Source organism: Semicossyphus pulcher, unplaced genomic scaffold (assembly GCF_022749685.1).
Source record: "Semicossyphus pulcher isolate SPU_LCO1_2020_fin unplaced genomic scaffold, fSemPul1.0.p SCAF_14, whole genome shotgun sequence".
Taxonomy (NCBI): domain Eukaryota; kingdom Metazoa; phylum Chordata; class Actinopteri; order Labriformes; family Labridae; genus Semicossyphus; species Semicossyphus pulcher.
In genome coordinates, this window is record NW_027211648.1 from 21,046,144 (window position 1) to 21,063,246 (window position 17,103).

The 17,103-nt window shown below is 39.5% G+C and overlaps 1 protein-coding gene across 1 annotated transcript; it reads left to right on the forward strand.

Moving 5' to 3' along the window:
• On the forward strand, positions 1 to 15,415 carry LOC138590866 (protein tyrosine phosphatase type IVA 2-like). The gene is made up of 8 exons (XM_069661275.1): positions 1 to 282; positions 1,025 to 1,166; positions 1,270 to 1,394; positions 1,594 to 2,300; positions 2,401 to 2,493; positions 10,875 to 11,005; positions 11,676 to 11,750; positions 11,930 to 15,415. Exons 4-8 carry the CDS (start codon positions 2,205 to 2,207, stop codon positions 12,039 to 12,041), a joined length of 507 nt encoding a protein of 168 aa, XP_069517376.1. The 5' UTR covers positions 1 to 282; positions 1,025 to 1,166; positions 1,270 to 1,394; positions 1,594 to 2,204; the 3' UTR covers positions 12,042 to 15,415.
• Positions 15,416 to 17,103: the final 1,688 nt, after the last annotated feature.

Genomic DNA, 17,103 nt, shown 5'->3' on the forward strand with positions numbered 1-17,103 from the left:
CTGTGACGTATGCTCTGTGTTAGGGCAACTTTGATCCAACGTTGATGTTTTTTTTAAATCATTAATCTTGTAGGAGAAAGGCAGAATAATACAGGAAGGCAAGAGAATCAGTCAACACACTTGTATTGGGCTTTTTTTTTTTTTTTTTTTGAAAGCTTGCGGCCGGAAATCGTCAACTTTATTGTGGCTACTGTAACTCAACATATCTGTTCAACATGTCTTATTTGCGGAGTCTTCCCTGTCATTAGCAACGTATGGACCTTTCGTTCAACGCTGGCTTTTGTAAGTTGATATTATTTACGTCAGTTGCGTGTGTTTCCGTTCGATGAATCATCTGTCGCCTGCGTTGACAAGGCATCTGTATTGCTGTGATTTTGCTTTTATTGAAAACCGGCGAATGCTTTAGCCTGGAAGTGTTAGCCTGCTCTTTATTCCTGGAACATGGTGGTTAGCCTGTTTAAACATGACCTGGCTACCAGCGTAGCCTGTAATGACAGATGGCGTTATTCGCTGTTAGGTAGTTTATAAAGGGAAATCGTAGACCACCATTTTGTCATAAATTAGGTATGTTGCAGTATTTCGTGTAACAAAAACAAACGGCTAACGCTATCAGTAACGTTAAGCTAGTTGGCTGGGTAACTTGACGTTACCATGTAGCCAGCCCAAGCTATCCCTAACAGTCAAGCGGGGTGTTTGGTAAATAACCAGCTAAATTAATAAGTGCCAACCAACGCTTCTCATACGTTTTAAGGCGTATATTCCGTTACCGTTAACTGTTGAGCTTTAGTGTTTGTAGTCAAACCCGGAGCAAAATTGATCTCTTCACATTCCTACACGTTAAGCTAGCTCAACACATTAGCTTTGAAACATCCCGTTATTTTTATGTGGAAACAATATCAGGAGTAACTCTGTATGTTTGTATTTATGCTGTTTCGAAATTCAACTTGGTGGTGTATAATTTTAGTCCGGCGACTGACGTCATCTAACTTTTGGTAAGCAATATTTACATATTTTCTTTGAGCAGCAGCTTAGCAGCAAGCTAGCAGGCCGTTGTCAGCCGGGACACCGAAAAGCAGCAGCATCATCATCAATGGTGTGTCTACATCCCAGAACCGTCACTTTTTCCTGTGTACGCTCAATGAACTGTCTCCTGAGTTTTCATCACAGTGAGTATATTACCTTAGTTCATTGCAACACACTCTCATCTCTTAATAAGTAACGAAATGTAAGCTCCACATCACACTCAATTTTTTTACCTTGTGTTTTCAGGCTGCACATGTATGGCGTTTGCGAGGCTTGGAGGGGAGTTTTGCCAAGCCCAGCACCTGCTGCTAATTGTGAACAAGTGAACAGGAGACCCCTGCTGGTGCAAACACTGCCACTCACACAGTCAGGTGTGTGGTATAGAGTCTGGTGGTGTCTATAATCAATAATATCGCTTAATTTTTATTATGTTGCAGTCCCTGGACAGCATAGGTACACTGAACCAGTAGTAGTACAATTACAAGTCAACACGTTCAGTGTGGCATGATGGCAGTATGGTCTGCCTTTAGCAGTGTAAAAAAAAATATGATTTTGTCTTTGTCATTATAGGTCCTTACTGCCATCCTGTTCAACCCATATAAAGACAAGCCAACCTTCAGCCTATCACATGTCCTGGGGAGTAGGGAAGGCTTTGGTTTAATCCCAGAAGTTTCATCTAAGCTCTTCTCCTCTTCTGCTTTTTCTGTCTTCTTCTACACTGATGCGTTCAGGTCTTTCCTTAGTAGGCTAACAGATTTGAGATAAAGGAGGGACAGATAGGAAGGACCCCTCCTTATTTTTTTATCTTCATTTTTTAATTCAGGTTTTTTTTTATAAAGCTAATTTTAGTTTTGTATTGCCAAGAAAAGTTTTATTTACCCCCCTGAAAAAAATCCTTTCCCAATATTTTTTTGTCTCTAAATGAAGTGTTTACATACTTTGCCAGTAATTTATTCAGATGCATTAGACATTACATTTATATCGAGTGGTTTCATTTTTGGTCCTTAACTTTTACTTTTTTTTTTTTTAAATTAAAACATTACTATTGCTTTGTTTTTAACAATAAGACACATTTTACTAAGTTTATTTTGAAGACCCTGTCAGTGACTTCATTCTGTGAAGCACAGTACATTTCTATAGTACTTTAATCCCTTTATTAACAAAACTTTGTAGGTCTTAAAATGAACCGACCAGCTCCAGTGGAGATCTGTTATGACTGTGTGAGGTTCCTCATTACACACAACCCCACTAATGCACAACTGGGGAGGTTTATAGAGGTAACAGGCATTTAATATTTTGTATCTTTTATCATTATTTTTATTACTAATGGAAGAAGCAGTGACATGCTGTGTTAAAAAAGTGTGTTTTGATGTGTAGGATCTGAAGGCATATGGAGTCAACACACTTGTGAGAGTGTGTGCTGCTACATATGACAAGACACCAGTGGAACAAGAAGGCATAAACGTCTTGGTAAGTCACACAGATTAAACTGAAATTAAAGCGAAACGTGCCCTGAAATGAAAGAAATAGACAGCAAAAACAGAGCTTTTAATTAAGAGGGACAGACTTGTATATGTTCCGTGACCTTGGCAATTATTAAACACAGACACTCTCCCTGTTACTGTTAACTGAGACAGGCTGCAGTTTAGTTCAAACACTTCACTGATAAACCTCAGAGTTTTACAGAACTACATCAGGCTTCATCAGTAAATGACCGGTTTTCCTCTTACGGCTGCACTTCTGTTCTTATGTATGTGTGTTCTCTCTCTCTCTCTCTCTCTCTCTCTCTCTCTCAGGACAATCAATCACTGTAGAGTGCATTTAATTATCATTGCTCATGGTCATGTCAACAGCTTGACATTTTAAGCATTTTTTATAGACCTTGGGAACAGCCCTAGTGTGGACAAACTCACAATAATTTAGCTTTTCGGCAAAACATAAAATAAAATTTGGTAAACATAAAATGAAATATGAAAGGAAATCTCCAATTATGGTAAAATCTTGATAGTTCATAATTTTGCAGGAAGCAGACAGAGCAGCTTAAGTAAATAAGTAAACCTCTCTCTCTTTTATTTATTTTTTGCATGGGCAACGTTAGACTACCATTTGAATTATGGCACTTCAAATCTTGCTTAATTATGAAATTGATGTTTGATGATGATTGATGTGTCATTTGTTATATGAAGGAATTGGTTTTCATTTACAAAAACAAAAACACTTCCATTACAATTTGGAGCATAAAAATAAACCAGAATACAGGAAATAGAGGTTTTGACACTCAAAATTTCCTGGGAGAGAACCCTCAGACCCTCCAACTTACAAACGCGCTATGTTTCCCTACCAATGTTGAAACTTTTTTCAGCATTATTGTTATATTATGTGAGTTCCCTCTAGTTTTATATGAAATATATAAATATAAAATTAATAATAAGCATTGTTGTAAAATCATTTAATTGTATTTGCTTTAGAGGTCGACCGATAGTGGATTTTTAAAGGCCGATATAATAACGATAGTTTGTTCGAGGAAAAAGCCGATAGACGATTAATCGGCCGATATCTCCCTACCCCATGAAAAAAAATAGAAACTAATTTAAATGAACAATCTTTATCTTTATTACATATCCTTACACATAACTGTTGAACTGAAAGTCTATGTCAAATAAATAACAAAATAAAAACATAAATCTGGAACAGAACATGAATCTCAAAGAGTAATCAATACCTAAATAAATAAAATAAGTATTAAAGAAAATATAATCTGCAAATGAACATCTAACTCAAACTGTTGTGCCCACATTGTGCCTTTCCTCAGCTAAATAGTCCCATAGAGGGACGACTGGTCCCTCCTGCTGCCATCTAATGTAAGAAACAAACATGTAAATCAATTCAATATAGCTATTTTCTAAATAGGCTATCAAATAGATAATGTGTATATATATATATATATATATAACTTAATTATTTACTTTTATATATTTAATATTTATTTCAATCTACATGAATGATTTAAGTTGCACTTTATTAATCATTTTTAAATTGAAATGATACTGCAGTTGTTTTCTTAAAGTTGCTGGTTTAATAAAACCTTTCTGATAAAGTAAAGTTTTACTTAAGTTTAAAATTAATTGTTATTATCATCACAGAAGCTTTCTGGCATATATTTGTCGCCCCTGCGTCAGTCTCTCGCTCCTTTCCTTTAACTTTACCTACACATTGTTCACAACAGTTTGTGTTGACGTCGTGGCGTGCTTTACTCCTACAACAGCCTTATGCAAACGCCGGTTTTTAATAAACCCGTTTTTTGCCACTTCGACTTTGATAATAAGTACAGAGAGTATCCTGAAGTGTGATCTGTTGGATTACATCGTTGGAAATATGTTGGATTTGTTTACATGGCAATGCGCTCTGTGGCGTATATCAGGCCAGATGCTGCGCGTCCCGTTACATTTTTAAATACCACTCTTACAAACTATTAGTGTTTGTGCACATTACTGGAGTGAGGAGGATCATAAAAAGTGTGAATTCATATCATGAATGGACAGTTGACGTTATGTGGTCGGATTATTTAGAAGAGAGAACGCCAAATTGGTAAGTAATTTAAGTAACAGTTAAATGATTTATTTTCCTCCCTGCCTGCCCGTCTTGTATCATGGAGAGCTGATATTGTTACGTTATATTCCAGAGATAACTTTTGAGGGGAGAAATAAACTGAAACGAGTCCGATATATAATATGAATCACGTACAACTTGTCAACTGTTCCCCGGTGCAGCAAAGGTTTAGCCTCCACCCACCCGGTCTCATTTCATGGTTTTCTAACAGTTGTAAGAGTATCCTCGGGAGTTGCACACGCAAACTTAAATTTCAGCAAAAGTGCCCCTCAAATGATCAGATATGATCCCATTAGTTGTGCAAGGCTTGCACTCACTGCTAGCCAAATTGTAGCGAGCTTGCTAACTAAACAGAGACGGCAGCAGCATGAGTTCGGCAGAAAAGCAGTGAAAGTTATCGATAGTCTAATTCATTAATAATGCAATACTATAAACAATGTTATGAAGTTAACTTTAATTCATTATCCCAGGTACCTGCATTACCTGTGTGTCACGTATGGAGACTCCATTAAAAAGGCGAATGGACGCGATGTACGTGCCGGCCTGAGGCTGCACAGCCATCGGCCACTATCGGAGCCCAGATCCGCCGATGATTATAGTTTTTAATAAGTCCTATCGGGGCCGATTAATAGGCCAAAACGATCAATCCGTCGACATCTAATTTGCTTTATTAAGGCTATTTTACAATGTATGTCACTGAATGATAAGACACTGATTGATTAGACATTGAAGACATGATTAGACATTATGATTTTCTGGACCTTTGCTTGAGAGACATTTCTCTAACTTTACCTCTTACAATTTTACTTGAATACCCCTGCAATTAAATAACGTTCTATGAAATATCTTAATCATCCAAGTAAGAAACATAAACCTCATCTACTAGTCAGTCAAGCACATAGGCATCTAAAGAATGTTATGACAAAGCAACAAAAATAAGCAGAAAACTAGGAGCAGAAGGCACAGCAGGCCATTGGCTGATGTTTTAAGTCCACTCTTTTCTCCCACCACTCTGATAATCGGTGACTCCATCATAAGAAATGTTCGTTTCTTTAACGCCACTACGCTCTGCCTTCCTGGTGCTACTGTCCCGGTCATCACTGATAAACTACAGGAAATTGTGCCTTCTCTCCCCACCTCCGTTACTCGTCCCATTGTACATGTGGGCATTAATGACACTTCCTGTCCACATTCAGAACTCACCAAGGACCACTTTACCCAGCTGTTCAAGTTTCTAAAACAAACCGGCAAATCCATCTTCGTCTCCGGACCGACTGCCCCGCTGCTCAACGCTGCTCGTTTCAGCAGAGCCCTCTACCTGCATTACTGGCTGCAGTCTGCCTGTAGGGCTCATGGCTTGACTTTTATCAATAATTTTAATGTTTTCTGGAACCGCAGCTCCCTTTTTAGAATGGACGGGCTTCACCCGAACAAAGCCGGTTCCCAGTTACTAACCCTAAACATTCAGCACATTGTACAGTTAACCTCACATGACTGATTGTTTACACCTGCCACTATCCTCACTGCTGATTGCACCTCCCCCTCTGCTGTTAAAGCAGAATCAACTGTTTCGCTCACCTGCCCCCCCTACCGTCCAACTGTCAGTCCCTCCACTAACTCAGATCTCACGCACTCTTCTTGCTCCCCCTGCTGGCCTTATCTGTTACTACCACTTTCTGTGTCCACTTTTTCAATAGAACCAATTATTACTGACAGTTATAGGAAAAACAATAAAATCACAAAAACATCTGCTAATTTATCAAACCTGATAAATATTCCATGTCTAGTTTTCCCTCCTCCTCCTCACTTACCTAGATCTCCTCATCACCTGAAACTGGCATTGTTCAATACCCGGTCTCTTAACAAAAAAAGCCTGATCCTTCATGACTTCATAACTGATACCAACCTGGATCTCCTCTGCATCACCGAAACCTGGCACAAACCCCTGGACTACCTCTTACTGAATCAAACTGCCCCCCCCCCGGGATTCACGTACATTGACAAACCCCATTCGGATGGGCGGGGAGGTGGTGTTGCTGCTGTTCACAGGATGGACATCAGCACAACCACAACACCATCTCCTTCCCTCCAGCCCCCTCATTTGAACACATTGCTTTTAAACTCTCCGGCTTCACTTCCCCAATCAATGCTCTGATCTACCACCCCCCAAGCTGAATACCTAATTTTTTACGGACTTCTCAGATTTCCTAACACATCTATTTACAATCTCATCTTCCAATCTTCTCCTCTGTGATTTTAACTTGCATATCGATGACACCAACTGCAAATCTGCCAATGAATTCATGGACCTGCTTCACTGCTTCAATTTTACCCAGCACGTAAACTTTCCCACCCACAGCCATTGACACACCCTGGACTTAGTCTGCTCTACCGGTCTTCAAATTCATCACCTGGAAAGTCACAACCTCAACATCTCAGATCATCTGGCTGTGACCATGGACATTGATATCCCTCCTCCTGCCCTTAAACAAAAACGCAATATCTCCTTCAGAAATATAAAATCAATCTCCCCCCCAGCTCTTTCTGCCTCAATCAACAGTCTCACCACTGCCTCCCCATTGTTCCTGTCTGATAGCCCCTCAGAACTCTTCTCAAATCTCAAGACTCTCTTCTCTACAATAAACAAACTCCTTCAACCCAGTGACAACACCTCTTCATCCTTCACAGTTGATAAATGCAATGAATTTCTCTCGTTCTTCCAGACAAAAAATTGACACTATCTATAACAGTTTCACCACTCTCCCCGTCATCCACATCACCATCCCTGCCTCTCCTTCTCTTAATACCCAGCCTCTGTCTCACTTCACCCCCATAACTCCAGCTGAACTTTCTTCCATCACTGCAGGCATGAAAAGTTCAACATGTATTCTCGACCCCATCCCATCCAACCTGGTTAAAAACTGTCTCCCAGCCATTTCCCCACTCATAACAAAAATCATTAATTCCTCTCTCACGTCTGGTTCAGTCCCCACAAAACTTAAACTTGCAGCCGTTAGCCCCATCCTGAAGAAACCTGGACTCAATCCTGACATGATGATGTGTAATTTCCGGCCCATCTCCAACCTCCCCTTTCCGTCAAAAATCCTGGAACGTGCTGTCGCTCTTCAACTCAAGACCCACCTCACCAATAACATTTATTTTGAACCATTTCAATCCGGCTTCCGTCCCCAGCACATCACAGAAACAGCACTCCTCAAAATCACAAATGATCTTTTTCTGTCCTCCGATTCCGGCCACCTCAACATTCTCATCCTCCTTGATCTCACCGCTGCATTTGACTCAATAAACCACACTACTCTTCTCTCCCGCCTAGAACATACTGTCCAAATCACTGGAACTGCATTCTCCTGGCTAAGATCATACCTCACTGACCGTCAACAATTCATTCATATCAACAACTGCAGCTCTAACATCGCTCCTCTTGCCCAAGGCGTCCCCCAGGGCTCGGTGCTTGGTCCCCTCCTGTTCATCATCTACTTACTCCCCCTTGGTAACATCATCCGTCAACATGGCCTTCACTTTCACTGTTACGCTGATGACATCCAGCTATACATTTCAACCAAATCCATAACCACAGAAACACACTCCACTATCATTAACTGCCTCTCTGAAATAAAAACATGGATGCACAACAATTTCTTATCATTAAACTAAAACAAATCCGACCTCATAATCATCGGCCCCAAGTCCCTCACAAATCCCATCCCGAATTTCAGCCTCACTTTCAATAACACAACCCTATCCCCTGCACCTCACATCTGTAACCTTGGTATCATTTTTAACAGCAACCTTTCTTTTCAACACCATGTCAACCAGCTCTCTAAAACGGCCTTCTTCCACCTCAGAAACACTCATCCATGCATCCATCACTTCCCGTTTAGATTATTGTAACAGCATCCTTTACGGCACATCATTCGAAGTCCTCCATAAACTACAATATATTCAGAACTCTGCTGCACGCCTCCTCACCTGCACTCGCTCCCGACAACATCTTCATTGGCTCCCCGTCCCCTACCGCATACAGTTCAAAATTCTCCTCCTCACCCACAAAGCCCTCCACCACCAGGCCCCTTCCTACCTCACTGACCTCCTCCACCATCACACTCCTTCCCATAACCTACGTTCCTTGCATGCCAACCTTCTGTCCCCACCTCACAGAACCAAGCACCGAACCTGGGGGGACAGACCCTTCTCCATAGCCGCCCCCACCCTCTGGAACTCACTCCCCAGTCACATTCAAACCTGCACAGACCCATCACATTTCAAACTCTGTTGAAAACTCACCTTTTTAAGTTAGCTTTTAATCTGTGATTGTACTGTTGCTTTGTTTTGACTTGTGTGAACTATGTACATTTGTCTTTTTTTAGTATTGATTTTAAATATTGTACAGCGTCTTTGAGTCCTGAAAAGCGCTCTATAAATAGTATATAGTATACAGTATATAGTATATAGTATGGCATTTAGAACATAGCATAGAAATGAATTTCGGGCGCTGATAGCACCATAAATTGTGCATCATTTGCCCCGCTATCTTCCTCGTCACAAGGTCCAATTCATTAAGCAAATTGCAAACACATCCCTGAAATTTCGCAGATGGGTGCAGTTTGCTCTTGTTTTGTGGCTGATTGTGAAGAGGAGCTGTCTGCTTTACCCTTCGATTCCACAGGATCCGCCTCCGGCGCGTTCCGTGTGCGCCGCAACCTACAGAGTCGATCGCGCCCATTCAAGTCAACGATAGTGATTTCCTGGCGCGTCCCAGAAGCGTGTCTCTGCTCTGCTCCGCTAAAGATACGCGCCGGGTCTATTTTTGACGGATGCCACTTCAAACACGTGTCAAGCTCAACAGAGCAGATCGTGCCAAACAGGAAGTCACACACAAAAGCAGCATACAGCATCCGGTCATTTCAAAATAAAACACCATCTTCAGACCGGTACAGACTCCCGTTTTTTTCCGTTTATTTTAAGATCAACACACTGAAATCTCGAAAAAATAACACTTTTAATTAAGTAGTGTACTCCTCCATGGTTGAAGTACAAAAATAACGGAATGATTTCCAAATGAGCAGATAATCAACCTCGGATGTGCTAACTGAACTGTAGTTTGTGTGTTGCTCTGCTAACATTGATGTTATTGCCTGATTTCTCAATTCTCGCGCGATATTGTAGTTCTCCCGCGATCTTGCGAATCCAGCTGCTTGGGCCAGCGCTCCGCTACGCTGCCGACCAGACACGCTTCCTGTGGGCAAGGGCCTGCGCTGCTGACGGACCAGAAACGCTGCGCAGACGGAACATGCCGGAGACAGATCCTGTGGGATCAAGGGGTTATAGGCCTGTGAAAGCCACAGATACTGGACTTTTTTTTTTCTCTCTTTTAAAGCATTTAATTCATGGATTGCTAGGTGATGAAAAAGAACTGTAGAAATTGTACAGTAAGTCTTTGTCATATAAACAGTTTTATGATATATGCAATATTAAATACTACTTTCTAGGTTATGTTAAGTTAGGTTAGGTTTCTTAATTTGTCGCCGTAGGTAGATTTGGTTTACAGTGAGTGAGTCCGCCTCCTTTAAATACAGACACAATAGACAGCACAAAACAGACTTGTAAAACATGATGCATAAAGTGACGACAGTGCTCAAGACTAAAAGGGTAACCCTTGGTAAAAACAAGACAAAAATAAATCACTAAATCAAGGTAAATAAAACCAGAGAAAAGATATACCATTAGTAAATATCATCTAAATAAAAGCAGCATTTAGTACGGTCATATTTCTCATGATAACAATAAAAATCGGTTTCTGTACTTTATTTTTTATAGTCTAATATCCCATTTTAAGCCAAAAATCGATCTTTAATGGCTAGGTAAATAGAAAAAAAAACGATTTTAAATCAAATTATGTCAAATCTGCATAAGGCCATGTGACAACCTAATGGTTTGACACAAACAATACCAAAAAGTAATGGCTTTAACAAGTTTTATGATTTTTACTAGCATTAACTTGCAATACATTGCATATCAATAGGTGAAGATTCAGCAATTGAATTGCCCTTCTCTTGCCCTACATTTGGAACTATATTTGGTGGTCTGCTGAGGTGAAATAACAGAGTTTTACTAGCATATTTTCAGTTTCCAAATAGGGGATTGTGCATAGGATGGCTTGTTCTTGCATAGCAGGTTACAACAAAATAATAAGATCAAATACAACTAAATCTCCCTTCTAGGATTGGCCATTCGACGATGGTTCTGCCCCCCCAGACCAAGTGGTTGATGATTGGCTGAACCTGCTGCAAACAAAGTTTAGAGATGAGCCTGGCAGCTGCGTGGCTGTTCACTGTGTAGCTGGACTAGGACGGTGTGTATGCACAGTAGACACAATATTGGTTATAATTCAAATTAACCATTAACTAAGATAAATGAAATGTTGTAAAAACTCAGTTTTGTTTGATATTTTTTTGACTTCGAGATGCTTTTATGTAAACTTTTATTGTTAGTTGTTGTATTGTTGTCTGCAGTGTTGTATGATTTATAAATAGGACTAGGGAGCCCGTTAAAATCAACTCTTAGTTGGTGATTCACAGTTGTAAATCTTGGACCATGGTTGAACATTGCACTGTAAAATGTTCAAATATTGAATTGTTGCATTATATCCTAAACCAGTGTGTCTCAACCCTGGTCCGAAGGACCCATTTCCCTGCATGTTTATCTCTGCTCCAACAGACCTGATTATAATGAATGGGATGTTATGAGTCTCTGCAGAGCCTGCCCCAGCTAGTGGGAAAAGACACACCCCTGGTTTTGTATGGTACTGGATTTTTAAATTGGTGGAATACCAGCCACAGTTGGGCTACTTTGATCTGTAGCTTCATGGACCTAATGTGGGGGACTTGATGAGGAGGAATGCTAGAAGCACAAACTGAGTTGAACATTTTTTATGTATGTGCTTCATAAAGGGCAACATAGCCAAATGACTGTTGCCCAAACAGATGGTTGTGCATTTTCATCTATATGTTGTTTTTTCTCAGAGCTCCTGTGTTGGTGGCCCTGGCTCTAATAGAGTGTGGGATGGAATATGAAGATGCTGTGCACTTTATAAGACTGTAGGTACAAACACTAATTTCAATGTTCTTCATTTGCCTTGACTATAATAACAACTTCTCTGATTTTTTAATGTGCCATATATTTAGCTCAGTACACATAATTGCTCACACATCTGTCATAATTTTTTTAATAAATATTGTGGCTTATTTTGAGAAGAATGTTGCTTTTTTGTTATCAGGAAGCGTCGTGGAGCATTCAACTCTAAGCAGCTGCTTTACTTGGAAAACTACAAACCTAAACTGTGTCTGCGCTCCAAAGATGCCAACGGACAGAGCTGTTCTATTCAGTAGGAATCTCCAACCCTAAGCATCTTTACTGCACCATCATTGAAGATGTTTATCTTTGATGTTCAATGGATAGATATGTTTGTTTTTTGGTAACATTTAAGCCTTTAAACATTTTCTCAAAGCCTCAAAAACACAACTTCTGATTTTACATAAAAATGAACCTTAAAAAGTGGAGATATTTAAAGTACTTTCTCATGGGTCTTTCGATCCTCCTTAGGAAAAATACACATTTTATTAACATAATTTAAAGGAAAAGCCCAAATTTAAACAGAATTCAATTTAATCATCAGTGTCACTGTGAAATCAAGCTAGTTTGGCTGTAAATGTTCAAAACAATAACTCTAAAGGTAACTCTCTCAATCCACTGTCACAGGTGCAGCTTGAATTAATACTGTTCATGTTAACATACTTGAGTTAAAGCTATGACATTGGGATCACAGAAAATTCTGTATTTTTTCAGTTGGCAAGTAATGGTAGACATTTGATAGATTGTTATGATGTAAAACTGGCCTGTAGCTTGATATTTGTTTGTAGCCATAAGACTAAAAATGAAATAAAGAGCTGAAAGTTTGGCTTATTGCACATAAATCCACACAGTGGTTTAGACCAGCGGTTTTCAAAGTGTGAGGCGCTCCTCCCCTGGCAGCATGAGAAAAAATAAACTAGAAAAAATAACTTTAAACATCTGGTTAGCAAACTTCTGCGATTTGTGGGGCAAAGTAGATCGTTTTTTGAGAGAGAGAGACGGAGAGGGAGACAGAGAGAGAAAAGAAGAATGACAATATGGGACCATGTTAACTCCGGCATCATACTGACACCATGACGTCTGTGGAGACTGACGGGGAATCTACACGGGTGTATTTTTGTCACGTGTGTATTTTTGTCACGTGTGTGCCGGGACAGAGCTGCTCCAATGTTATTCAATGCTGCAATCTCCAGCAGTCGCGTATGCTGTGCGGGAGGCGGGCGTAATACGCAAGTAATTTTCTGCTGCTCCTTCTGTCTATTCTTTCCGCGCTGCAATATTGACATCAAAATGAACCTTAAAAAGTGGAGGTATTTAAAGTACTTTCTCATCGATCCTCCTTACTTTGAAGGAAAAATACACGTTTTATTAAATATCGTTTAAAGGAAAAGCCCAAATTTAAACAGAATTCAATTTAATCATCAGTGTCACTGTGAAATCAAGCTTGTTTGGCTGTAAATGTTCAAAACAATTACTCTAAAGGTAATTCTCTCAATCCACTGTCACAGGTGCAGCTTGAATTAATACTGTTCATGTTAACATACTTGAGTTAAAGCTATGACATTGGGATCACAGAAAATTCTGTATTTTTTCAGTTGGCAAGTAATGGTAGACATTTGATAGATTCTTACACAGGCCTATTTTTGACACGTGTGCGCTGGGACAGAGCTGCTCCAATGTAATCAATGCTGCAATCTCCAGCAGTCGCTTAAGCTGCGAGTTATTTATAGGCAACTTCAATGACTGTTGTTATTGTCGGCGAATCCCGGACAGATGGGCTGCAGGAGACTTATTAGTCAACAGAGCTGTCAATCATCCTTTTTACAGCATCAAATAACTAGGGTAATTAAAAATAAACTTACTCAGAAATTCAGAAAAATTAACACCGAGATGTAAATGAGCATGATAATAACTAGCTATAATGACAGAAACCATGTTTTGAGAAAAAAATATTTGTTGTGTAATTTTATAATATAGTTTGACTCATGTCCCATCTGATTACAGTCAGCAAGGGGCGCTTGAAATGTTTTACCTTCACTTTTAGGGAGTTGTCGTGTCGTCTATCTTTTATACAGTCTGTGGTTTAGACTAATGTGTTTATTCTGGTAATTCACTCACTGATAGATACATAAACTTATAAAATGTACATTATTGAATAAAATTACTAAAATTATTAAAAACTGAAAAGTATTGGTAGATTCTCCTGTAAGCTGTCAAATATCATCATTTGGTAATTCATGCTATATATCTACACTTCAGCATACACATTGCTGTCCCAACACTAGTCTTCGCAGTAACAACTGGGCATAGTCAGCTGCATTTAAGATGGTAAAGAAATAAGTTAAATTTAACAAAGAAAGGTAAATAAGCTATTTCTAATACAGACATGTAGATAAGTATAGTGCCCTGATATTCATCGTTGAACATTGCTAGATTGTCTTCTGGGACAATCTCCTCAAAATTTCTGTGGAGCCAACATGGTTGCCACTGAAACCCTAGTGGCCATATAGCTTGACCTTCTCTGGCTCTGTAGTTACTCTAGCTGTCTGTTCAGCTGCTGTGTTTGTAAGCTGCTGGTGGTCTTTTGTGTTGTTGTTGTGTTTTTTTTGTTGAAGGTTTTATTCTCATTCCCTGTATCTTTAATCTATATGAACTTGTTATTTATTTAATAATTTCACTGTTTTCTGTAAAATGTTTGTCTGATTGAACAAATCAATTTTCTTCTTAGACAATTAAAGTATTAAGTAATGTAACTGTTGCTTGTTGCAGAAGGTTAAAAACAAGGACATCCCTTTTGAAAATAAGGACCATTATATCTGTTTAAACCAAGTTACATGTAAAATTGTTATTTGTGTTTGTAAATTAAGCTACATAAAGCGTCAGGCTGTGTGTACAGCAGTTCCAGGTCACAGTAATTAGACTGCATGTAGGACTGTAGCTATAACATGGCAGCTGCCCAACATGATGCAGAGCTTGACCTGACCTCAGTCAGCTCTGTGTTACAGTGTGCGCCTCTGGCTGTGGTAATGCTGTACTAATGTGGCCATCCTGGTAGACTGGCAGCATTGTGTGGATTAGATTGATGATTCAAAGTTGATTGGTTGTATTGACTGACCTAAGACCACAGAAGAACATAAAATAACCTTGAACAAATGACCATTTGGGAAGAATGTCGTGGAAATGAGAATCAATTCTCAATCCCAGTACCAAATTAACTGGGTGGAAGATGAATTGTGGCAACATTAAGTTCTAGTCACTTGTCAGAAGTCAAACAGTCACTTAACTGCCAGACTGAAAAATAATGAAGTCATTTGCACACAGTTTAAACATTTTTTAAAAGTTAACAAGGATGAATACATTTGGAGAACATAACCAAGATAGAATCATACAGTACAGAATGTCAGACAAATACAATACAAATGTTAGTCAAGTTAAGATAAGATAAAACGTTATTAATCCTGAAGGAAATTACAGTGCCAGATAGCTCCCAAAATATAAAAGAATATATAAAAACAAACAACTCAAATATAAGTGAAAATATAATTTAGAATATAAATTATAAAGTGTATGAGTTAATGCAAAAAAAAGCGGTGCCTAAAAGAAAAAGGGAAAAAAAAAAGATTACAATAGTCATCTATAAAAGTAGGCAGGAAGTAATGGTGGCAGTTAAATTGACAGTAGTATTGCCAGTTATTATGTAGTAGAAACTTCTATTGCACAAGAGTGAAGAAAATATTATATTGCTCCTGATACTGCACATGGTACTAATAAATAATTGGAAGTATTGCACATCATTATGCATTCTAGAAATATTTACATGAATACAAATATAAATATGGCCAGAAAAATAGTATTGCACATAGTGAACATAATATAGACAGATAAAGAACAATAATATTGCACATGGTAATAAACATAATATAGCCATATATAGAAAAGTATCATGGCACATAGTAAACAACATGTAAACTGATATTGAAAGTGTTATTGCACATTATATCAGAAGTTGCACATGGTAGCATGGTAGTAAAAAAAAAGTCCCATCATGCTCCATTAATCCTCCTGCTGAACAGGGAGGAGTTATACAGGTCCAATCCCAAATCAGCCCCTACTCACTACCACTTCACCAAGTGTCACTCCAAATCCAGTTACAATCACAGCTGTGGAGGGCACTTCAAATGAAAGTGGAGGGTATAAATGGGTAGCCTGATTATGGGACGCACTCCCCACCCTCCCGGAAAAAGGAAGCAGCCCTGTTTGCACGGCTGTTGTGCTGTTCCGTTTGCAAGAGGTGAAGATAGCTGTCCCTGTAAACACATAACATATAAAACCATGAGAATGAGATATTTGGTAAATTTGATCTATTTTAGTTTGTTTCTGTGTAGGCTATGCATGCATACAGGCATTTGTGGGTCAAATCAAGCAACCTTAGAGACAGGATTATACTCTCCTCTTTTTTGGTTTATCTTTTATATTTTTATCTTTCTGACACCACACATTCTCTGATTATGTAAAGTCAGCTTGAGGAAAACAAAGTATATAAAATATTTGACCAAGTAATAAGTAATTGACTCCGCGCTGAGTGTGTTGGGACAGCCCTTAATATGGGAAACCTCCATGAGAACGCGCAAACGGAGGGGCAGTGGATAGGGCGAGGTGATAGGGGCTGATTTGGGATTGGGCCACAGTCTGATGGCCACAGGTAGAAAAGACTTCCTGTGGTGCTCCTCGATGGTCTCTGTCTACCGCTGAAGGTGCTTTCGTAGGACTCCAGTGTGGCATAAAGGAGGTAAGCGTTGTTGTCCATAACAATGAGGAGTTTCCTCAGCATCCTCCTCTCAGACACTTGCACCAGAGACTCTAGTTCCACTCCCAGGACAGAGCCAGCCTTCCTGATGCGCTTACTGGGTCTGTTAGAGTCCTGTGTCTTAAGCCTGCTGCCCCAGCACACTACAGTGTAGAAGATGACGCCGGCCACCACCGAGTGATAGAACATCTGCAGCACGGTTCTGCAGACATTGAAAGATTAGTCTCCTGAGGAAATACAGGCGGCTCTGACCTTTCTTGTAAACTGCATCTGTGTTTTTACTCCAGTCCAGTTTATTGTCTATGTGGACACCCAGTTACTTGTATTCATCCACAATGTTCACCTCTACTCCGTTGATGGTGACTGGATTTAAGTGGTCCTTCCTCCCCTAAAGTCCACCACCAACTCCTGTGTCTTTGTGATATTTTAGTTGTAGGTGGTTTTGTCCACACCACTTCACTAAACTGTCCACCACACTCCTGTACTCAGCCTCCTGGTCCCTGCTGATACTG

What these genes read in the sequence shown, in the direction of transcription:
- LOC138590866 (XM_069661275.1), top strand. Translation starts at nt 2,205, where the DNA reads ATGAACCGACCAGCTCCAGTGGAGATCTGTTATGACTGTGTGAGGTTC. An exon ending in AAGAAGGCATAAACGTCTTG is followed by an intron (nt 2,494 to 10,874) that starts GTAAGTCACACA and finishes TCTCCCTTCTAG; the next exon opens with GATTGGCCATTCGACGATGG. An exon ending in TGTGTAGCTGGACTAGGACG is followed by an intron (nt 11,006 to 11,675) that starts GTGTGTATGCAC and finishes GTTTTTTCTCAG; the next exon opens with AGCTCCTGTGTTGGTGGCCC.